The 25,501-nt window shown below is 40.1% G+C and overlaps 1 protein-coding gene across 1 annotated transcript; it reads left to right on the forward strand.

Moving 5' to 3' along the window:
- Positions 1-426: 426 nt before the first annotated feature.
- On the forward strand, positions 427-24,589 carry USF3 (upstream transcription factor family member 3). Its single transcript, XM_036743018.1, has 6 exons — positions 427-543; positions 1,758-1,822; positions 4,190-4,218; positions 8,864-8,946; positions 11,166-11,262; positions 17,633-24,589. Exons 1-6 carry the CDS (start codon positions 535-537, stop codon positions 24,058-24,060), a joined length of 6,711 nt encoding a protein of 2,236 aa, XP_036598913.1. The 5' UTR covers positions 427-534; the 3' UTR covers positions 24,061-24,589.
- Positions 24,590-25,501: the final 912 nt, after the last annotated feature.

Raw genomic sequence — 25,501 nt, forward strand, 5'->3', positions numbered from 1 at the left:
AAAAGATGTGGACCTACCCTCAAGAAACTTCACTCTGGACAGTATGTGATTTGTTTGTCTGGTTTTTTGCTTCCAACCATTTCACCTGAATTTATTTTCACTGAGGAAATAGTTTTAATTGTGGGTGGGATTAGGAAGTCTTGAGGATACTGGGTACCTAAGGGGTAGGAGAGAATGCCTTTCAAGGAAGGATTATAGAAAGGATATTATGAGAGGATACCCGAGGATAAGCAGCTGGGGAGAACTTTGACCTGGGATGGTATTACTCAAAGGGCATCAGCATCTCCCAGGCAGTAAGAAAGAGTCCATGGCAGTCTGCATGCCATCTTGGCACATGTATACAGAACCTTATCCTATATTTTTCTGTCAGAGACCCAGGAACTGTAAACATTCTTTTATTTTTCCTCTTGATAGTAAGAAGAAAGTGTAATATATAGACAATCTCCTGGCAGAAGATGATACATATGGATCAGAAACAGAAGTAAGAAGTTGGAAACCAGGAATCCAAAGTGAAGAAATTCTGTGAGCCTTTGGATGAGAAAGGTGATCAAGTATCCTTAAATGCCAGGCATTATGATTCTTGGGTTTTCTACCAATGCATTGTTTTTAGGTGATTAATATCTTCACAAGTTTCTGGCTGGAGTTGTAACAAGCTTCTGGAAATGGTTCTTGAGTACACCCTTCTCCCTGAGGCTGGTTTACCTATTTAACCTTGTTGTCATTCAGTCATTGTCAGTTGTGTACAACTCTTCATGGCCCCATTTGGGTTTTTCTTGGCAAAGATACTGGAATGACTTGCCATTTCCTTCTCCAGCTCATTGTACAGATGAAGAAACTGAGGCAAATAGGGTTAAGTGACTTGTCCAGAGTTACACAGCTAGTAAGTGTCTGAGGTTGGATTTGAACTCAGGTCCTTCTGACTCCAGGGCCAGCACTCTATTCACTACCCCAGCTAGCTGCCCGAACCTTCAGGCAGGGCTCAATTCAAGCTTCTTCAAGTTTTCTTCGAGTGTCCAAGCTCAGAGAGATTTCTCCCTTCTCTGAATTCTTCTAGGACATAATGATACTTCATTCTGGAAGTAGGAGAGAGGACCTCAGTCATTTTTTACTCTTAGGACTATTTTCCTTCTTTAAACACATCTTTGCTTTATTCTTCTTTTATCCACAAATCCAAGCCAGAACTTTTTGAAATGTCTCACAGAGAAAACAAAGTTTTTTTTTTTCATTTTTATCTTATTAAGCATATGTTTGAAAATTTAAACTGTAAAGCTGTAGTGGGAAGGGGACTCACATTTTAACTCTCATAGTACACAGGAGAATGTCACAAGAAATATAATGCTTTCTCCTCTCTCTCTCTGTGGTTCTCTCTCTGTCTTTGTCCTCTCTCTCTGTCTCTCTTTTATCTAAACCTACTTGTCTTTCAAGGCTCAGTTTCATCCTCTCTGTGAAGATTTATTCAGCTGATCTACCCCATAGAAATCTCTGCTTCTGAACTCTTCTAGTACTTGTTGCCTTTACTTTTCATTTCCCACTTAGCATATGTTACCTTGTATTTTTCTGTTTATATCCCATTTTTCCAACTAAGCCATAAGCTCCTTAAAGAGATTGCCTTATGACTGTATTTGAAACACTTGGCATAGTTCCTTCCCTGGAATAGGCATGCAGTAAACACTGCTATTCCCATTCAAGTCAGTTTTCTGTGTTGTGAAGTTCTGGAAAGTTTTTAATTGTCAGTGTATCTTTTCATATCCTTCCAGGTCCTCCTCTCTATAACCATGCCAGAGATGACAGAAAATGAAACTCCTACAAAGAAGCAGCACCGGTAAGGAACTAGTGCAGAGACAGTGTACCAACTAGTCAGGCCAACAATTTTGTTCTTTTCAGCAAGCATTTATTTTATTTTTATTTTCAAATTCTTCTTTCTTCTTGTCATTTGTTTATGTACTAGTCATTTTTTCTTAGTTTCTCCCTCCCCTGGGCTGTTGAACTTTTACTTGTAACAAAGAAAGCAAAGCCAACTGACAAAGTAATTGTATCTGACAGTGCAGACCACATTCTGTCTCCATAGTTCCCCTCATCCCTACCAGCCCTACCAAGAGGTGGGAGGTGTTTGACAAACATTTGTTAAGTTTTAATTTAATTAATTTAATTTGCTCTGTAAAGCTCTGTGCTAGGTGCTGGTGACAAGAAAGACAAAAACAAGACAGTCTTCATACTAAAGGAACTTACATTTTATTAGAAGGTTTATAATGTGTGCAAGAATAAGTAAATGTTAAATAATGGAGAATAACATTAAATATTTAAAATAGAGAATGCTGACATTTAGAAGTGGTAGAGAAAGCTTTATAGAGCAAGTTGCACCCGAACTAAACCTTGAATAAAGATAAGGATTCAGAGAGATAGAGATTAGGAGGGAGCACATTCCCATCATGGGAGACAGACAGCTTGTGCAGATATACGGGGGTGGGAAATGGAAGGAAGGTCTAGTTCAGGGAACATAGAGTAGTCCCATTTGACTAGAATTTAGATTTGCGAAGTGATGTAATGTAAAATAAGGGCAAAAAAATAGGTTGGAACTAGATTGTAGAAAGTCTGAGAAGTCAAACAGGAGAGTTTGTATTTGATCCTAAAAGAAATAGGGAGCCACTATGGGGCTTTGAGCACACTAGCAACTTGAGCAGACCGAGCAAAGGAATCAAAGAGCCTGACTTCTAGAGATGGCTGTGTGAGTGAAGGAAAGCAGACAGTCAGGACAAGTGGGATGATGGTAAAGCGAACGGCACTGAACAGTATTAGGTATGGGGCATAAAGGAGAGAGAGGACTCAGGGTTGGCCCTGGGGCTATGAACCTGGGCGATTGGAAGGAAGGAATTTTCAGGAGGATGATAGATTTGGTTTTGAACATGTTGAGTCTGAAATGCCAATGAAATTTTCAGGTCAAGATGTTTAGAAAGCAGTTGGTAATCCAGGACTAGGATTTGAGAGGGAGATTGCAGTTGAACTATATATGAGTTATAATTGAACCTTAGAATCAGATGAGATCACGTGGGAGAAAGAAAAGCAAGAGGGTCCAGTTTAGGGGAAGTGTAAATTAGCTGCTATTTTACAATTGTCATTTGTAGACGTTGATTTTTATACCTGAAACCTGTTCGTTTTGATGACATGAAAACTATCATATTTTGGGGGGAATTTTTATGAACACAAATGGAATAACAGAAATGGATAGATGGCTACATTTTTACCCACTTTCTTCTTATTCATAGCCTTGTCTTTGTATCAAATGATAGTGAGCATCAGTGTAACAGTACTATATCTTATGTTTAATTTTTATTTAAATTTTTACTTGTGCGTACAACGAACTGTTTGACTCTGGCTGATTTCTTTTTAGGTCTTAGGCAATATGTGCTGATGTGAATGATGTAGATAGATATTTTATCATATTGCAGCCAGCTTTTGCTTCTTAGAATATGAACAAAATATTTTTCTTAGACCCTTCTTGGTTTTGAGCTTCCTGTGCCATTTTTCTGTCTAGAATTAAAATGCAGATGATGTTACTAACGTTTTTCTCTTTTTTGATTAACTAGCAAGATATGTGTTAATGTAGTAGGTGTTGTGTAGCAAAAGGAAGAATCTAGTCCTTGAGTTATTTGGCTTCAAACCTAGAATGGCAACTTGTGACATTCATGTTGGGGTGGCACAAGGATCTTTGATGAGTGACACATAAACTAGGCATTGCTGTTGTGCTCCAATCACCTGTGCTTGTCATGTTCCTCTCCCTCCTCATCCCGCTCCTACCTCAGCCCCGCCTCCCAAGGCTAAATGCTTATACACACATGAATACACTCATTCTTGCCTATTGCTCACCAGAAGAACAAGCATTATGAATTTGTGACTAATCCCTCTATTAAACTTTCCCTTTCTTGTGAATTCTTGAGGCATGAGAATAAAGAATGTCAATTTTTTTTTTGGTGTGACTCTTCCCTTCTTTTCCCCTGCCCCCAACATTGTGGCTTCTAATTCACATTGAAATATCTACAATTGGGAGTTTCCAGACCACAGGACTTGCTAGGGAAATTGATCTTCATCTTGATTTCTCCTTTACTTGGCCAATCAGATGTTCATTTATATGATTTGCTAAAAATCTTTGCCTATTATTTTTATGTAACCTATTTTATACATTTTGTTACAGAAAGAAAAACCGGGAGACACACAATGCAGGTAAGAATATAAGAGTTTAACTTTTATGTTTGGCATTCTCACACTCAGAATCAAGTTATTGGCTTTGGAAGGCAAGTTTTTTTATAAAACCTGGAAGAATTATTCATTTAGTCATGGAAAAGTACAATTTTGCTTCATTTTATTATTACAAGGCACCTATAATAAGCCCCTCATAATATTAAGTTATCATAAGAAGTCCCTTTGCAGCATTTAATTATTATAAAGGACTCCAAAGTGTCAAGGAAGAAAAAAGACTTTGCTTAACCTGCTTCTGACTCACTATTTCTCTAAATGCTGAAATCCAAAGCCCCAGAATTCATCATTTCCAATGACTTAGATTAATAAAACAGTTGAGAAAATCCCAAAGTAATTGAAAGGCACATACATATGAGGAGGGAGAGAAGTGTTGCAAAATGTATATCATAAAGGTTCTTTCAGATCTTGAATGGAAAATTCTGAGTTTATCAGTTAACAGAAGGAAAAAAAAATCTCAAATTTTATTTATATTAGGTAATTTTAGTGTATTTTTCAAGTTGTTCAGTTTGACCATTCTGAAAAACAGTGTAAGAAGCACAGCATTATTTGTGCTTATTCTTTTAATGCTTCAAGCTAAGTAACTTTTTATTTATATCAATGTATAGAGTCTGAAGAAGCTTCCTTTTCTTAAGGGTCCTCTCATCATTCCATTGAAAGCCCAGGAAAAACCTGATCCATTTCCCTATTGATGCAGGGAAATGTGTCAGTGGCCCAGTGGGAGGTAACTGCTGTCCAGGCAGAAAAATATCTTTAGTGTTAAAGCTTTTGGACTTATGTGTTCTGTTATTGTTTTTTTTAAGCTATGTTTGAAATTAAGGGGTGGGGGGAGAAATGAACATTTCTCGTTTTTTCCTTCATTTCATCAAAAGAAGGACAATGTGTGGTAGATAGAGAGCCAGCCTTGAAACCAGGAAACCTGGGTCTGAATCCTGCTGTCCTGGTTCTGTGACTTAGGAAAAGTCACTAAACATCTATGTCTCAGGAAACTCTCTTGTCAGTCAGCCAGCAAAGATTCATTGAATACCTTCTCTGTGCCACTGGGGATACAAAGAAAGGTAAAAGACAGCGCCTGCCTCTAGTGGGGGAAGTAATATTAAAATAACTATATACAAACAATATATGTATATACAGGATACATGAACACTAAATAGAGAATTTTCTATGTGATCCTAGAGGTCCTAAGGAACCACTGGGATCTATTAAATAGGGTCAGACCTGGACTTTAGGAAGAGGGAAAAGGAATCCGCATTTCTATAGCACTTGTTCATCCTTTGTTCTAAAAGAGCATCAGTGACATCCTGATGTTGGAGTCAGTATACAGTGTGGTCCACTGTGGTTGATCAGTCCAGTGCAAGCTCAGAAGGCCCTACCACAGGTTGGGCACAGATAAGCGTTTGGTATGGAGATGTCTCTAAATTTGCACATCTCATGTGTCCTTTGTGCTACTGTGATTCTGCTTTGCTCATAGAGCACAGGGCCTTCTTGGATGTTGTGGTGGCAGGCTAAGTGGTCCTGTGCTAGTGTCTCCGTGTCTCACAATTGATACCAGAGTTCTTCAGAGAGACCTTGAGAGTCTCCTTGTATGGCTTCTTCTGACCTCTGTGTGAGTGCTTGCCTTTCGCAAGTTCTCTGTTAAATAGGTAAATGTACATTTGGCATTTGGGCTAAGTGGCCAGCCCATCTCAGTCTTGCTCTCTGCAATAGAGTTTGAATGCTTGACAGTTCAGCTCAAGAGAGGATGCCAGTATCCAATTCCTTATCCTGCCAGGTGATCTTCAGAATCTTCCCAAGACAGTTCAAATGGAAACAGGTCATTTTCTGGTGTGGTCCTGGTAGACTGCTCAGGTTTCACAGGCAAACAACAATGAGGTGAGCACCATGGCTCTGTAGACCTTCAGTTTGATAGGCAGCTAATACCTTTTTTCTCCCATGCTTTCTTTTGGAGCCTCTTAGACTGAGCTGGCTCTGCAAATGTGAGCATCAACCTCATTATCTATGTGGACATTTCCTGGAAACTATAGCACCTGCTATGTACCAGGCGCTGTGCTAAGCAGTTTGCAAATATTATTTCATTTGATCCTCACTAAAACCCTGGGAGAGAGGTCCTGTTATTATCCTCATTCTACAGCTGAGGGAGCTGAGACAAACAGGTTAAGTGACTTGTGTAGGGTCACGTAGCTAGTAAGTGTCTGAGGTCAGAGTTGAAGTCAGGTCTTCCTCCGTCTGGGTCTCTGTCCACTGTGCCACCTAGCTGCTTCATCATTGGCAGATCACCTTGACAGTTGAGTGGAGGATGGAGTGGAATGGAAATAGACTTGAAGTGAGGAGATCAGTCAGTAGACTATTTCAGTACTTGTAGGCCTGAGATGATGATGTCCTGAGCCAGTGTGGTGGCAGCATCAGAGGAGGGGGTGCTATGAAGAGAGAATTTACAGGACTGTAAATTGGTCACTGATGGGATATGAGGAGGTGAGCGTGAAGAGCTGAGGGTAGAAGCCAGGTTTTGAGTCCACCTGACTGGGAGAATGGTGGTACCCTTGACAGTAATAGGGAAGTCTGGAAGAAGGGAGGGTTTTGGGGGAAAGATAATGAGTTCAGTTTTCAACAATTGGGTCTAAGAAGTCTACTAGATGTCTAGTTCAGGATGTCCAGTAGGCATTGGAGATGCGAAATTGGAAGATGAGAGAGGTCAGGGCTGGATGTCACCTACATTATTAGAGGGAGTTTTCCTCAACTGGGAGTTCCCTGTATCCTTAAAATCATAGGTCCAGTCCTTATCCTTATCCCTTTATCAAAAACATTTTCCTAAAAATCTTCTGTGCATCCATTGCCAGGGAATTTGGAGAAAATCAAAGGAATGCTTCATTTATACTGTGTTGCTTTGATTTCCAGCCTTGTAAATTTGTTCTAGTTGGAGAGGTTACTGGTGGAGCTGCCTGACTCTAACAGCAGCCTATTATGGGGAAGTAATTAGAAGCCAGCTAATAAATGATGTTTTCAGCTATAGATCAGGAGGCAACAGAAGTAGCCACTATAAAACAGGCATAGTTACCTGTTGTGATAGGACCAGTGTTTTCTTGACTCAGTGTTCCTGAGTTCATTGACTTCCTCCTCCCATGTGGCCTGATTGGTCCCTGCTTTCCTGGTGCAGCTTTCTGGCCTGGGGGCATAAAAGGGGACTCTCAGACTTGTTGGTTGCCTAAGACCACATGAGTTGCCATACCCTGATGATATACTGACCAGACGTGTTTACCTGGACACAAGGGGGACCACATCCAGAGAAGTTATATGTCTCAGTGTCCTGGCTGAATATCCTTGCTGTGACAAAGTCAACTTCCTTTCTTCAGTGAGCACCTCATTTCATCCCTACATTGAACCCGAACTAAGAGAGGGCAGGCTTTAGAGCCATGACGACAGCACCCGTGCTCTGGTTTTAAAGAACAAGTTCTTAGAAACATTATTGCTAAAGAGGTGGATTTTATTAAAGGTATTGACAAAAACCTGATAGATATTTGAGAAGTTCCTTCTCGGAATTTTAATACAATTAAAGAAATTCAGGATTTCTGTTATTTAGGAAATAAGTGTTATAGCTTCTTGTATATTTCCCTCTCCTTTCTTGCAACCTTGAAAAGCACGATTTTGCTATATTCTTATGTGATGGTATCTTAAATCAGTAACAGAAATAACAGGTCACAAAATTTTGTATGTAAGTGGTAAGAATCCTGCAGACTTTGAATGGGCAGGCAGCCTGACCTCACAGAGAAGGGACAAATCTAGAAGCAGAAATTGGTTGTTTTAAGCTATGTGCAGTAAGCATTCCTCCACCTAACCAGCTGTCTAGCCTCGCTGAAAAGCTTTTTAAACATCTTTTATTCAGGTTGTTAGGTCTAGCATGGCAGCTAACAGTTAAGATGGTTTAAGATGGCTTGGTAAAGCTATACAAGTTTCTGATATGTTACTTTTGTTATGGGCTCTTGAGATTAATCATTTACTAAAGTGTCTGGTAATTGTTTTTCTTAAATAAAATGCCACATAATAATAGACTAACGAATGTAGAATATGAACAAAGCCATTCTTTATTTTTGTAATTTTTGTTTGTCATTTCGGTCTTCTACTATGTCTTGATGTGCTTGAGCTTCTTAAAGATCCCATAAAAAACAGTAACTATACTTCTGTTTGTCCAGCACTGGTCTTAAAACATCACAGACTCTTTAAGAGTTTAAAGGGCTTTCAGAGGCTCCCTAGCCCAACTAAAGCCTGACCAAGAATGCCTTCTTCGCGGGGTAGTAAGAGCACCAGACTTAAACTTCAGAGACATGAGTTTGCATCCTGACTCTGATGCTAATTGGGCAACTCTGTTCATTAACCTCTCAAAGCCCCAGTTTCCTTATGGGTAAAAAAAAATAGGGATAATCATACTTGTACTACCTGTTCCATAGGCTCGTTATGAGGGAAAAGCTCTTTGTAGACCTTTGACTAGTACAAACATGTCTTAATAGTAATTTCTTTGAAATTTCTTTATCAAGATAGGAAAAGAGGTTAGATGTCACCTAAGTGTGGAACAGATGTGACATTTCATTAGTTCTGTGATTACCTTTCTTCTACTCAGTGGAGAGGCATCGAAAGAAGAAAATTAATGCTGGGATCAACCGAATTGGAGAACTCATCCCATGTTCACCTGCACTGAAGCAGGTAAACAGTCACTCATGCTTACATTCATTGCTTAGGAAAAACTTCACTTGTTCCTTTCCAGTTTGCACCATTTCTTATCATTAGAATGTGTCTGCCTCCCCTAGAGATCATAATGCTTGAGATAGTTGAATAGTTTTGATTATTTCTTACATATGTAGAAACAAAACATCCAGAGTTTTGTCTTGAGTTACTAACTTTCATGATCCTCTTCTCCACCTAAGTACTTTGCCTTGTATTAATTTGAACTTGTACACATTGTTTACAGTTATCTTTAGTTGTTTTATGCATATGTTCTGTCTCCCTAAATATACAATAAGTTTGAGGGAAAGCATTATGTCCTCTTATTCCTTTTTTTCTCTACACAGTACACAGTAAATTTGTTGAATGCTCCCTCATATGGTTTCTGTCCTGTTAGGTCCTGATCTAGTTATTCACCTCTTGGCTGTCCCCAAGGGCAGGTGCAAGGGAGGAGCTATGACCCTGCTTCTCTCTCCCTTCCCACCCCTAATCCTCTAAATTCCAAATGGAATCCAGTCTTTGGCACCTGAAATCAGGGGTGGATAAAATTCTGGAATCATTATGGAGAAGAGCTCTAGATGCCTTCCAGATGACTCCTTTTCTCCATTCTGGACTCTCCACTACTGCTACATGTAGACAGTTCTTGCAAACTTAATTGTGGTGTAGAAACTGGTGGGCATTCAACCAGAGCGGATGGCAGGTAAACTTCATTAATTGTGTGCCTAATTGTATAGCAGCCTTGTAAAATAAAACACCATGATTTTCCCCATCTGTATCAGTACGGCAGTAATAACAACATCGATGATAATTGTCTAAATGCCTATGTAGTTCTGTATTGCAAAGTGTACGAGACTCTCCACATAGAAGGTAGAAGAAGTAAACCATTTATTCAGACACCAGAGAACTATATCCCACCAGCCATTTACCCAATCTATCAGAGCAGTAAAACATTCCTTACATAATGTCACAACATGGAGCCTCTCCATCCCAAAACCTCTCCAACTCCCTGCTGGGATCTTCCCCAAAACACAAATTTACAGTACAGCTAAGTCAGCCTGTTCAACTCTAACTATCACCATTAGCAGTCATAACTGCTTGCTCTCTCTCTGTCTCTCTCTCTCAGCATTTCCTGTGACATAACTTCCTTTTTCTGTCAGGAAGCTCCTCCCACTACACGTGACTTAGGCTTCCTGTAACATAAGCAGGTCACATGGCCTATTAATGGGTGGGAAAGATCTTGAAATCTAAATTGCTACTATACCATCTTATAGTAAAAGGATATTGCTTAGGATCATATAGTAAGTCTTTGCTAGGGCTAATTATTAAAATTTTAATGTACATAGCTTGAGTCAAGAAAAATCCCTCTTTGCCCAAGAGTACTTACTGTATCACACATATTCCTAAAATTCAAGATTCAACTTTGGGTGAAGTAGGGCATAGGAAAGTACTTTTCACTTATGTAACAATTAGTACATTTTCTCATTAGATCATTGCAATCACTTTGAAATAAATAATACAGGGCATCACAAAAGTCTTGGTGCAGATTTAAGCTTGATAGGTTTAAACTAAAAATTTTAAACTTTCAAAAACTTCAAACTTCACTGAAACTATAGTACAGATATTACCATCTTTTTTACAGATAATGAAATTAGAGCTCAGAGAAGCTAGATGATTTGCTAAAATTCACTTAGCTGGGAAGAGGCCGAGCCAGAACTAGAGATTCTGTTTTCTGATGCTGCTCAGTGCTCTCTCCACCACATTGTGATGTCTTTAATAACCATGAATTGCCTACTATGTATTGTATCTTGTGCTAAAGATGAAACAAGACATAATCTCTGTCCTTATTGAGAGGTTTTTGTAGTGGCATTGAAACATAATTAATGGCTTACCAGAATATCTCAACACTTCAAGACATTTTGGCTTAAAATGTAATTGTCTTGCATTAATTCAGGTATAGAAAATGTTGGGGTATGACACTAAAACTCTTCGGTGAAACATTTTCTTAATGTATCAGATAATAAATTTATAATGGTGCTTACACAGATATAACAACATGAAATGTGTTTGAGAATGGCATGAGGATGTGATAGACTAAACTTTCAGATATTCTTGTTAGGAACAAATATAAGCCTACTTTTAGAACTTTGTGGCTTTTTCTTACCATTTAATGAAATTTTTTATAACTTGGGTTTCTCTGGCAGAGCAAGAATATGATCCTGGATCAAGCCTTTAAGTACATAACAGAATTAAAAAGGCAAAATGATGAGCTCTTACTCAATGGAGGAAACCATGAACAAGGTAAATATATACATTTCTCTCAAGCACATATACACTCACCCATAATTTTCATGCCTTTTCCACTTTACACCTATTACTGTTCCATCATTTTCATAGAATCAGATGAGTAGTGGATATTCTCTAGTTTTCTGCAAATTTTATTTTTTTTTCTCTGAACTGGAATTTATTTTATTCTTATTCTTTTTTTTATTTTATTAATTAATTTATTTTTAGTTTTCAACATTCACTTTCACAAGATTTTGCGTTGCAAATTTTCTCCCCATCTTTCCCCTCCCCCTACCTCAAGATGGTGTACATTATGATTCCCCCTTCCCCCAGTCTGCCTTCCCTTCTATCACTCGCCCCGCCCCCCCTTCTCTTATCCCCTTCCCGTATATTTTCCCTCCTTAAGGCAAGATAGATTTCTCTACCCCATTGCCTATATATCTTATTTCCCAGTTGCATGTAAAAACAATTTTTAACATTTGTTTTTGAGTTCTACATTCTCTGTCTTCCTCCTTTCCCACTCACCCTCATTGAGAAGGCAAGCAATTCGATATAGGTTATACATGTGTAGTCATGGAAAACACTTCCAAAGTAGTCATGTTGTGAAAGACTAACTATATTTACCTCCATTCTATCCCGCCCCCCCATTTATTCTATTCTGTCCTTTGACCCTGTCCCTCCTCAAAAGTGTTTGCTTCTGATTACTCCCTCCTCCCATTTGACCTCCCTTCTATCATTCCCCCCTCTCTTATCCCCTTCCCCCCTACTATCCTGTAGGGTAAAATAGATTTTCATACCCAATTGAGTGTGTATGTTATTCCCTCCTTAAGCCAAATCTGATGAGAGTAAGGTTCACTCATTCCCTCTCACCTCCCCCCTCTTCCCCTCCATTGCAAAAGCTTTTTCTTGCCTCTTTTAGCTGAGATAATTTACTCCATTCTACCCTTCCCTTTCTCCTTCTCTGAGTACATTCTTCTCCCACCCCTTAATTAAGGTCTCATCAGTGACAAATATAGTCTTTTCAGGTAGGAATGTAAACAGTTCAACTTTAGTAAGTCCCTTATAATTTCTCTTTCTTGTTTACTTTTTCATGCTTCTCTTGATTCTTGTATCTGAAAGGCATATTTTCTATTCAGCTCTGGTCTTTTCATCAAGAATGCTTAAAAGTCTTCTGTTTAATTGAATATGCATTTTTTCCACTGAAGTATTATACTCAATTTTGCTGGGTAAGGTGATTCTTGGTTTTAATCCTAGCTCCTATGACCTCTGGAATATCATATTCCAAGCCCTCTGATCCCTTAATACAGAAGCTGCTAAATCTTGTATTATCCTGATTGTGTTTCCACAATACTTGAATTGTTTCTTTCTGGCTGCTTGTAATATTTTCTCCTTGACCTGGGAACTCTGAATTTGGCTATAATATTCCTGGGAGTTTTCCTTTTGGGATCTCTTTGAGGAGGTGATTGGTGGATTCTTTCAATATCTATTTTCCCTTCTGGTTCTAGAATATCAGGGCAGTTTTCCGTGATAATTTCTTGAAAGATGATGTCTAGGCTCTTTTTTTGACCATGACTTTCAGGTAGTCCAATAATTTTTAAATTATCTCTCCTGGATCTATTTGCCAGGTGAGTTGTTTTTCCAGTGAGATATTTCACATTGTCTTCTATTTTTTCATTCTTTTGGTTTTGTTTTATAATTTCTTGATTTCTCATAAAGTCATTAGCTTCCATTTGCTCCATTCTAATTTTTAAGGAATTATTTTCTTCACTGAGCTTTTAGACCTCTTTTTCCATTTGGACAGTTCTGTTTTTTAAGGCATTCTTCTCCTCATTGCTTTTTTGGATCTCTTTTGCCATTTGGGTTAGTCTGTTTTTTAAAGTGTTATTTTCTTCAGCTTTTTTTTTTTCGGTTCTCCTTTAGCAAGCTGTTGACTCGTTTTTCATGTTTTTCTTGCATAACTTTCATTTCTCTTCCCAATTTTTCCTCTACTTCTCTTACTTGATTTTCAGAATCCTTTTGGAGCTCTTCCATGGCCTGCAACCAATTTATATTTTTCTTGGAGTCTTTGGATGTAGGAGCTTTGATTTTGTTGTCTTCTTCTGGTTGTATATTTTGATCTTCCTTGTCACCAAAGTAAGATTCTGTAGTCTGATTTTTTTTCCACTGTTATTTACTTGACTATTTAGCTCTTTGTTCAGGTAGGTCTCTGGTTCCAGTGTGGAGGGTATACTGTCCCAAGCTTCAGGGCTTTTGTGCAGCTGTTTTCAGAGATATTTCTAGGGATCTGTAAATTTTTAGTTCTTCCAAGGTTGATGATCAATGGAGAGGTGTTTACTCCTCTCCTGGTCTGTGCTCTGGTCTGTGAGTGACCACAAGAACTCTTTTCTGCCTTGGAACTGTGAGGAAGATTCCCTCTCCACCACTGCCACAAGCTCTGCCACGCCAGCGCTCCTCCTCACCCCAGGACCGCCACCCAGGACTGCCACCCAGATCCAAGCAGGGCAAAGGAAGAGAAACCTGACTTAGTACCACCAAAGAAATCCCTGCAATCCACCTCTGATCAGTTGCTGGAACCCCCCACTCACTGTCTGTGAGCCAAGAGCTCTAGAAGTAGCTATTGCCACCACCGCTGCCCTAAGGCTGGAACTGGACCTTGCTCCTGTCTCACCCAGGTCTGACAGACCTTTCCTACTGACCTTCTAAGTTGTCTTTGGCATTTGTGGGTTGAGAAGTCTGGAAACCACCACACCTGCCAGTGATTTAGTGCTCTGAGGTGTGCTTAGGCCCTGTCTGTGCTGGCTGTGTCCTGCTGCACTGTGCCCCTCTCTCAGCCCAGTGCGATAGACCGTTCCTGTAGACCTTCCAGGTTGTCTTGGACTGGAAATTTGTTTCACTCTGTCATTTTGTGGGTTCTGCTGCTCTAAAAGTTGTTTTTACAGGTATTTGGAGGGGTTTGGAGAGCTCAAGCAAGTCTCTGCTTTTATTCCATCATCTAGGCTCTGTCTCTGCAAATTTTATTAAGTAGTGATACTAGGAATACTTATTTCTTTTTCTTACGGTTGTGTCTTCCAGCTAAGGCGACATCAAAAGGTTGTAGGGCATATTTCTGCTTAGTTTAAGTTGAAACCGGGATCAGTTATGGCAATGCCCCTTCATATCTCCTCACATTACTGTTAGGGACAGAAATAGCTGATGCCTCATGATGGTGTGGCAGTGACTAGCAGTTTTCAGAGGTCATACCAGCAGAGTGCAAGCTCTATCTGCCCACTTCTGCAGTATGTAAAGGCTTCAAGTTTGAGCCTGGCAGTGGGTTGTGTGAATGTTAGAAGATGTGTGCTAAGGCTCATTATCAAAAGGTTGCCAACAGGGGATGTGTTTTTTTTGGCCATGGTAACTCATGGAGACCATCTACAAACACATAAAAAAGTTATGCTGCTATCTGTGTGAGTTAAAGGAGCTTATTAAGTGATTTTGCAAGATCTTGCAAGTTTGCAAGAAATATGATACTGCCTGGCTTTTGAAGTAGAGGTGATTTTTACTATTACAAAGCAATTTCAATTTATCCATAGGGAAAACTTGTTTATGGTGGCTAAAACAACTTGTCTAGGAATGAGAATATCAGCGTGGCAGAAAAGTTTAGGTTGTACCTACATTTGTAGCTTTGGTGAGAGCAAAAAGGAAGCCTCTTGTAGTTGCAAACAGTACAGTAGGCCAGCTATTAATTTAGATGGGAACAGAAGGGAGAATTTATCCAGTGGGGTAAATGTGATGTTGGATTTTTAAACACATTTTAGTACCTCTTCTAAAGAGATGCGAGATCAAGCCCCGAGTTTACAACAGAGGCTGATTATGAAGTGGTGACTAGGAAGTGTCAGATGGAGTGATTTTTTTGTTTTGTTCTTCCAAGAAACCAGTCATACATGGTAGAATTTACATGGAACCTTTCAGCTTACAAAGTGGCTTTCTTTGCACCAACCCAGCAAGGTAGTAAATATCATTATACACATTTTACAAATCAGGAATTTGAAGCCCAAAAAGTAGAGGTACAGTGATTTGTTTGTAGTAAAGCTTAAACTTGAATCCAGGTCTTTTAATTTTTAAGCTCCTTGCTTTTTACTTTCCGGCAGAGTATTTTGCTACATAGTTCTCAAATTTCATATTTTATTTTTAGTTCGGTCAACAGTCTGTTCTTGTCTTTTTGTAAGTTTTCTATATAGCATCTGCGAAATGCACTGGAACATTGAACTACCTCTTTCTGCTTCTTTTACTGTTTCATGTATACCAGTGCAGCAATTAGGTTGTCCATCTATTTATTATCCCTTTACTGTGATAACTCCTTTTGGCACTATACAAAGCATACTGTCTAGGAATTTCATTTGCTGTAAGTACAAAGGTGAGAGAACATCAAGTCTAGCACAGTATTTGACCCAGATAAAGGTAGAAGCATGGAAGAGAAGTCCCTGATTAAGATTATATCTTATTGTATGCCTGTGTCATCGGCCAGAAAACAACTAAACTTGCATAAATATCCATATATCGACCCCACTGGGGCAAAGTTAGTGATAATTTCTCCAATCTTATGTAGGTTTCCTTCTTTTGTGCTGGTTGTTGCTAAAGATAAGGAGTATTTTCAAACTGACCTACAATAGATATTTAACACAGTAATAAGTACTCTTACCTGCTCTAGTGACCAGATAATTCAGCTGAGCAAGCAAATACTAAGGGCCTGCTATGTATAAGGTACTGTTCTAGGCTCTGAGACTACAATGTTTTCGGCATTAAAAAAAATGGTCTTGGTTATCGAGGAGTTTTAATTCCTTAGCATCAAGAAATTAAGTAAATACAAGATCAGTTGAGGAGGGAGAGAGAGAAATAACTTATGAGGAAAACAGATAAGGCTCTTCTGAGGAAGTGGCACCTCAGCTGAGCCTCAAAGACAAGCCTTCTGAAAGGGAGAGGTGGTGGGGGGGAATCAATGCCAAGTGTGTGCAGATGCAGCAGGGTCTTTTTCAGGAAAGTCCCTACTCTAGTTTGACTGGATTGTAGATTGTATAAAGGGAGATTATGTGAAAGAAGATTAGAAAGGTAGGCTGGAGCCTGAGAACTTTAAATGCCAGGCTAAGGAGTTTGTATGTTCTTTGGACAATAGCTTTGTGGAAGATTGTTTGGAGAGGAGGGAATGTGGAAGCAGAGAGACCAATTATGTTATTAAATAGTCCAAGACATGATGAGGGCCTGAACTAGGACTATAACTTTGTTAAAGAAATGGAGACAACTGCAAGAGCTAGGAGGGCAGTAGAATCTATAAATCTTGGAAACTGATTAGATAAGGAAGAAGGAGGAACAAAGGCTGAGGATGATACCATGAGTTTGAAAATAGATAATCGCTTCAGGAGGGAGATCAAGGCTGGGCACAGAAACATGAGGGACAGAGAGACAGAGGGGGGCAGAAAGACAGACAGACATTGAGATTCAGGAATCATCTGTGTAGAAATGAGGATTGAAATCCGTATGGCACAGCAATACCATAGCTAGGTCTGTATCCCAAAGAGATCATAAAAAAGGGGAAAAGCACCTACAGGAAGAGAGGAGGTCTTTACATATAATTGGAAAAATAAATTAAATTAAATTTAAAAAATTAAATTAAATTAAAATAAATTAAAAAGAAAAGAAATTAAACAATTAAAAAAGAAATTCATGGAGCAGATAATAAAAGTAATAGCTGACACACAGCACTCTCAAGTTTGCAAAGCTCTTTGTAACTATTTTCTCCTTTCAGCCTCTTAATGTGTGAATGAGGTATTATTATTCCCATTTACAGATGAAGATACTGAAATTCAGAGAGGTCAAGTGACTTGTTCCTGGTTATACAACTGTGGAGTGTTAGGGCAAGATTTGAACCCAGAGGAAATTAAGCTGCAACTGTAGCCTTTTAAACTGTGGCAAATTATTTTCTTGTCAAATATTAAACTTTAAAGCTGTAGACTAAGAGAAACTGGCATATTCCTGAAGTGGTAAATAACTTGCTATTGTTTAGCCTGTGATAGGATCATAGGAGCTTAGATTTACAGTTGGAAGGAACCTTATAAGCTCATCTCATCCAACATCCTCATTTTATAGGTGAAGAAGCAGAGTCTCCTAAAGGTTACCAGACTTGTCAAAGGTCAAACAAATAATACGTGGCAGAGGCTGAGTTTGAATCCTAGTCCTCTGCTGCCAGATCAACCCATGAGCTTGAATTAGAAGAGAACTTAAGATTCCCAGTACTGTAGTGAGGAATTTAGAGCAATTCACATTGGTGATTTCACTAAATTGTGTTTTACATTCCTAAGATTATCTTAAATTGACATTCATAATTCTTATAATTTTTTTTAAAATTTTTCAGCTGAAGAAATTAAAAAACTGCGGAAACAGCTGGAAGAAACCCAAAGGGAAAATGGCCGATACATTGAATTACTGAAAGCAAATGACATTTGCCTGTACGATGACCCTACAATCCACTGGAAAGGAAATCTCAAAAATGCAAAAGTTTCTGTTGTTATTCCTAGTGATCAGATTCAAAAGAACATCATTGTCTATTCAAATGGAAGTCAGCCTGGTGGAAACAACCAAGGGACAGCTGTTCAGGGAATTACATTTAGTGTTGGTCATAATTTACAAAAGCAGACAGCTAATGTTGTGCCAGTACAAAGGACTTGCAATCTGGTGACTCCCGTGTCCATTTCTGGAGTTTATCCCCCTGAAAATAAGCCATGGCATCAGACAACAGTTTCCTCCTTGGCTGCTAGCCAGTCTGTTCCTCTTTGTCTTCCTGCTACCATTCCTGCTCAGAACATTCTTGAAATTTCCACCTCAGAAAGTGAGTCAAGTGTGCTTAGTTCTAACAGCTCACAGATTACCGTTCCATCTGGGTCTGAACCCCACCAACAGAGTTCATCAAATATGCTGCTAAGTGGTCAGAATGCTTCTGAAAGCAAAAATGGACAAGAGAGCCCCAAGTTACCCAAGAGACCTGTGTCCTGTGCTACCAGCATTCCCCCCAGCACTTCTGGACTTTCCTTTCAAGTGCAACATGGAAACAAAGCCTGTCTAAGCTTACAAGATTTTAGAAGTGATTGTCAGGACCACTTTGTGGCACCAGTTGCTGCTACAGCTTGCTCCCAACCTCTGAGACCTTCAGTCCCTAGGAATTCCCCTCCAGTGAATGTTAGGAAGAACACAGACTTAACGAGCAGTGCTGGTGTAGAGGCACCTTCTGTAGCTCTAGCAGTCAAGGCTGCAACTGCTATAAGCACAGTCTCTGCAAGCCATCTAGACAATGGTTGGTCTCTTTCTTGCTCTTTGCCTTCTTCAAGCGTTAGTGCTTCTGATTTGAAAAACTTAAGCAGCCTTACTCGCATCCCCTCGTCTGGAAACACACAGACAACATGGACCACATTGCAACTGGCAGGAAACACTGTTCAGCCATTAAGCCAGACGCCATCCACTATTGTGACCCCGATATTAAGCGAGCCGGGCACTGGTACCTCGGCTACCAACCACAACAGACACACGGCTACATGTGTCTTGAATGGCTTGACTGGCTCATTTGCTACAGATGGGCAGCAGGTTGAGCAAGTAGTTGTGACATTGCCTTCTTGTCCATCTTTACCTATGCAGCCACTAATTGCTCAACCACCAATTAAAAATCAACCTCCCCCAAATATCCTTCCATTTAATTCAACAATGCAAGTAATTCAGATGGCTCAGCCTGTTGGGTCAGCTGTTAATGCAGGTCCAGCTAATCAGAATGTTATCATTCTTCAGCCGCCTAACACCACACCATGTCCAGGAGTTATGAGAGCAGAAGTTCCCAATCAGACAGTTGGTCAGCAGATAGTGATTATACAGGCAGCTAATCAGAGTCCTTTGCCACTCCTCTCTGCTCCACCTCCTGGTTCTGTTCGTGTCTCTGTTAATGGAGCCAATCCTGTAGTAGTGTCTAACAATTCAGCGCAAAGTGTTTCAGCTCCACAAACATTTGGAGGAAAACACCTCGTCCATATATTACCGAGGCCTTCATTATCATCATCATCTACTTCTACACAAACTTTTTCTGTTACAATGTCAAACCAACAGCAGCCTCAAACTATTTCTTTAAATGGACAGTTATTTGCTTTGCAGCCTATAATGTCCTCATCAGGAGCTACAAATCAAACCCCTATGCAAATTATTCAACCCACCACCAGCGAAGATCCAAATACCAATGTTGCCCTGAATACATTTGGTGCTTTGGCCAGCCTCAATCAAAGCATTTCGCAAATGGCTGGGCAAAGCTGTGTACAATTGGCTATCAGCCAGCCTGCCAATCCTCCACCTGCTACTAATAGTAGGATCACCCCAGTTAACTGTGTTTCATTACCAACTACTGCAGCATCACCTATAACTACTGATAACACAACAGTACTACCCAACACTGCTAATCAAATGAACACTTCTCCAGTGAAAGCTGTAGCTAGTTTGCCTTCTAATGTGAAAACAAAAAGAGTGAATAAGAAGCCAGGCCCCAAGAAACATGTAGCTAACAAATCAGCATGTCCAGTGAATCCTGTTAGGGATTTGGGGAAATTAGATTGTGCCAACACAGAAGGATCAGCTCAGCAGACATGTGCTGATGGGCTGCTAGAAAGCCTACCTGTGGTATTAACTCCTGCTGTTGAATCTCAAGCAAACAGTGTGAATGTTTCTGATTCTCATTCTTTTGAGGGTGTAAATTCTGAACCTGTAGTCTCAGAGTCTAACTCATTAGAGGTGTCCCATTCACCCTCCCAAGAACCCGTAATAAGTGAACATTTTGTATTGGCTCCACCTGATTCCAGAGATTCTGTGTCCACTTTGCAATCAGGGAAATCTCAAAGTAAGCCAACAACTAGTCCCGAGATGTCAGACTCTTCCAAGTCCTGCATTTCATCTGGCATCTTGATTCCCTCTCCAAATGATCCACATATTTTGACTTCTCAGGTTCCTGGGTCCTCATCAACCCAAAGCACTACAAGTACTAATGGTGCTTCAGAGGTGGAAATTATTGCTGAGCCATGCAGACAAGATTCATCAGCTGTAGTGCAGGCCACAGGTTTATTAAAGGGTCATGGTTTAACTGCATTGCTCTCTGACCTTACTAAAGAAAAAGAGGGCCAGAAAACCCCTCTTTCAACCCAAGTGGACCATCCTAACTTTCCTTCAGAGAATTCTAAAGTCGTTGGATCTAGTATTGATTTGCCTCAGAAACAGGAGCTATTACTGATAAATGGTGAAGGTGGGAATTTACCACAGCATCACTCCTGTATCCCTGATCAAGAGGCTATTAGTAGCTCTTTGCTCGCCAGCAGGCAGACAGACTCCCCCATGTCAACTAGCTCTGGTAGTAGTCGTGGTTTCTCAGTTGCATCCATGCTTCCTGATACCACTAGAGAAGATGTTACCAACAGTACATCAACTAATACATGTGACAGTTGTAACTTTGCAGAACAAACTGATATAGTAGCACTTGCAGCAAGAGCTATTTTTGATCAAGAGAACCTCGAGAAGGGAAGAGTTGGTGTCCAGGCTGATATCCAGGAAACAACTCCAAAGCCATCTGAAGCTTCATCTTTAGATGGAGACCAGTCTTTCAAAACCCAGGCAGCAAAAGAGAGTACCACAGGACAGGTAGAAGCAACAGCAAATGAATTTAGTTCCCAGGATCCAGTTCAAGCAAATGTGGATAGGTCTCTTGAAAAACCAAGTTGTTCGGTATCAACTGAAACATCAAATGCCTCTATGCAGGTTTCAACTTCTCAGTCACCAAGCATTTCCAGTTTAAGTGTTAATAATCTTATCCATCAGAGCAGCATCAGCCATCCTTTAGTAAGCTGCTCAGAACAACCAGCTATTCCTGCAACAGTGAATCTATCAGTTTCATCTAGTTCCTATGCCAGTCAACCTCCTGAACCATCTCTAATGACTGAATATTCCCAAGACCAGCTAAATACCATGACTAATAACATACCAAATTCACAAATTCAAGAATCACACTTAAAGGCAAGTCATGAAAGTCGTAAAGATCCTGCCAAGCGTCCCGTTCAAGATGATCTTTTACTTTCTACAGCCAAAAGGCAAAAACATTGTCAGCCAGCACCCCTCAGACTTGAAGGCATGACCCTGATGAACCGGACACCTGACAGCATTGCTGATCAAACTCAAATGATGGTTGGTCAAATCCCTCCTAACTCTTCAAACTCAGTGGTACCTGTTAGCAACCCAGGGCATGTGGATGACCTTTCTCGATTATTCCCACCCAGCAACAACTTTGTCACACCTGCTTTGAGACAACCTGAAGTTCAGTGTAATTCACAGCCTTCAATGACTGAGCAGCAACAAAGCCAGCCAGGAAGTCAACATCTGCAGCCTTTGCAGCAGCATGTACCTCCTGCTCAAGGCATATCTCACCTTCATAATAACCATCCATACTTAAAACAGCAACAGCAAGCAGGACAATTAAGAGAGAGACATCACTTATATCAACTGCAGCATCATGTACCTCATGCAGACAGCTCCATTCATTCACAGCCCCACAGTGTACATCAGCAAAGGACTATTCAGCAGGAAGTCCAAATGCAAAAGAAGAGGAATCTTGTCCAGGGAACTCAAGCCCCTCAACTTTCCATACAGCAGAAGCATCATGGAAGTGACCAGTCACGACCCAAGGGTGGGCAACCTCACCCCCACCATCAGCAGATGCAGCAACAGATGCAACAGCATTTTGGAGGTTCCCAATCAGAAAAAAGCTGTGAGAACCCTTCAACAAGCCGGACCCACCATAACCACCCCCAAAACCATCTAAATCAAGATATTATGCATCAGCAACAGGATGTTGGAACTAGACAGCAAGGTTCAGGAGTTTCTTCTGAGCATGTAACTGCACACAATCCGATGCAAAGACTTATGCCACCTAGAGGGTTAGAGCAACAAATGGTATCCCAGCCAAGTATTGTAACTAGATCCTCAGATATGACCTGCACACCACACAGGCCAGAAAGAAATAGAGTTTCAAGTTATTCTGCAGAGGCACTCATTGGGAAAACATCATCTAATTCAGAGCAGAGAATGGGCATATCAATTCAGGGTCCCAGAGTTTCAGATCAACTTGAAATGAGAAGTTATCTTGATGTTCCAAGAAATAAAGGTTTAGCCATTCATAATATGCAGAGTCGTGTAGATCATACTGTTACCTCAGATGTTCGTCTTTCTGACTGTCAGACATTTAAGCCAAGTGGAGCTAGCCAACAGCCCCAGAGCAATTTTGAAGTACAGTCCTCAAGAAACAATGAAATAGGTAACCCTGTGTCATCACTGAGAGGCATGCAATCCCAGGCCTTTCGAATTAGTCAAAATAGTGGTCCACCTATTGACCGACAAAAGAGATTACCTTATCCACCGGTTCAGGGCCTTCCAGCTGGAAATGCCATTCCCCCAAGAGACAATGAAAATGCATGTCACCAGAGCTTTATGCAGAGTTTGCTTGCCCCTCACCTTGGTGATCAAGTCATCGGGAGCCAACGATCAATCTCAGAACATCAGAGGAATACACAGTGTGGCCCATCTTCTACAATTGAATATAACTGTCCCCCGGCCCATGAGAGCATCCATATTCGAAGAGAGAGTGAGACACAGAATAGAGAAAGCTGTGACATGTCTTTGGGAGCTATTAACACCAGGAACAGTACTTTGAATATCCCTTTTTCAAGCTCTTCTTCCTCAGGGGATATTCAGGGTCGAAACACCAGCCCCAATGTTTCTGTACAGAAGTCTAATCCCATGAGGATGACTGAAAGTCATGGGACCAAGGGCCACATGAATCCCCCAGTTACTACTAATATTCATGGGGTAGCACGGCCAGCTCTGCCTCATCCAACTGTATCTCATGGGAGTGCTGATCAAGGACCTCCTTCAGTTCGTCAGCCTAATTCTTCAGTTACCCAGCGATCAAGGCATCCCTTGCAGGACAGCAGTGGTGGTTCCAAAATCCGTCAACCTGAAAGAAATCGTTCTGGAAACCAAAGACATAATAATGTCTTTGATCCTAGTCTTCCCCACCTCCCTCTGTCTACCAGCGGCAGTATGATTATTGGACGTCAGCAGTCCTCTACAGAGAAGAGAGGGAGTATTGTTCGTTTTATGCCTGATAGTCCACAGGTGTCTAATGATAGTACAGCCTCAGACCAACACACTTTGTCCCAAAATTTTGGATTCCCGTTTATTCCAGAGGGTGGTATGAATCCACCAATAAATGCCAATACTTCTTTCATTCCGCAGGTTACTCAGCCCAGTGCCACTAGGACCCCAGCACTTATCCCAGTAGATCCCCAGAATACATTGCCTTCCTTCTATCCACCTTATTCCCCTGCTCACCCTACACTGTCCAATGATATTTCAATTCCTTATTTTTCCAATCAGATGTTCCCAAATCCTAGCACAGAAAAGGTAAACAGTGGAGGTTTAAATAACCGATTTGGAACAATATTATCTCCTCCCAGGCCTGTTGGATTTGCTCAACCAAGTTTTCCTCTTCTCCCTGACATGCCACCAATGCACATGACCAACTCTCACTTATCCAATTTTAACATGACATCTTTGTTTCCAGAGATAGCCACGGCTCTTCCTGATGGCTCAGCAATGTCTCCTTTGCTTACAATAGCAAATTCCTCAGCGTCTGACTCTTCCAAGCAGACCTCAAACAGACCTGCCCACAACATAAGCCATATTCTAGGTCATGATTGCAGTTCAGCAGTCTAAACACTGATAGAAACTAAATGTGATGGGTGAGATTATATATTTGTGTATATGATATATATGTATATATATTCATGTTTGCATGTATGTATAGTCCATTTTCTGTTATCCACAGTAGGGAAGCAACAGCAGAGATAATCCAAAAAAGAAAAGTGGCTTACTAAAAGAAATTACACTTAATCTTGAAATGCACTATGACTTTTCCCCCTAGTGGATTTCCCAAGTTTCATTTAGGGTGCTTTGAATTTCTTGGGTACAAATCAACTGGTTTTAGACATAGGCTAGCCTTGTATTGGGTGGTAAGAGGGAGCCCAGTGTCAAAACCTATTTTTATAGATAATCCATAGATAGTAAAAACATTACGGCTAGTGACCAAATTCTGGCTGCTGTCCATAATGAAAGCAAAACAATGAACAAAATACATGAATTCTGTTTAATTCTTTCTTCCCTCTACCCCCCCAATAATTGGTCTGCTTAAGAAAAAGTTATTGCCTTGATTTATAAAGCCCCAATAAATTAAAAATCATTTGAATTTTGTAAGTATTACATTTCAAAACAGGGAGCCAAATTCAATAGACACTTTTTTTTAATGTGTTTAATCCTGAAGTCAAAAGCCTTTACTTAGGTATTATTAACCTCAGCAATAGGATAGACTTAAAGCTAGAAGAAACTTTATAGATCGTCTAAACCAACCACCTCATTTACATAAGAAGAAACTAAGGCCTACTAACTTTCCCAGGTAGATTTTTTAAAAATCCATGTTTGAATTTGCTAATTGTTCTTCCTCCTTTTTGGAAGTAGGACTATTCTTTAAAGGCATAAATACCCAGTAAATGCTTGATTAATTAGGCTCATTCCATTTGAACTAATTTCCTTCGTATTTGTTCATCATTAGTTCCTGTTAATGATAATATATTGAATTCTACAAGATTGAGTTTTTCCGTTTCTCAACAGAGAAATATTTTCACATTACATAATTAATAGAGAGCCAGCCTTGAAGATGGGGGACCTGGATTCAGGTCTCACCTCTGACACATACTGTGTGACCCTGGGCAAGTCACTTAACCTCTCAATGCTCCAGGCAGCTCTCTTAAGACTATAAGTTGTTGAAAGTTACTGATCGGCATTAGAAAAGGGAGTTACCTCATCTATTAGTGCCCTATATGATTAAAATCACTGGTCCAACCAGTCCCTATTGATTCATAGCCTACCCCTGTCCTTATTGATTTGTCTAAAAAATGATGTACTTCACAGTGCAACTACACAAAATTCTCTTACAGGAATTTTCTAACTATTCTTCCCTGCTGCAGATGTTAAGGAGCTTAATCCTCATTTGGAAAGACCATAATCTTTGTATTTGGGAGGAAAATATATACACATGTACATACAAAGGCCTATATACAGAAACTGGCTCATTGACAGGTCTGCCTCCATACAAATCTGT

This window comes from Trichosurus vulpecula, chromosome 2 (genome assembly GCF_011100635.1).
Source record: "Trichosurus vulpecula isolate mTriVul1 chromosome 2, mTriVul1.pri, whole genome shotgun sequence".
NCBI lineage: Eukaryota > Metazoa > Chordata > Mammalia > Diprotodontia > Phalangeridae > Trichosurus > Trichosurus vulpecula.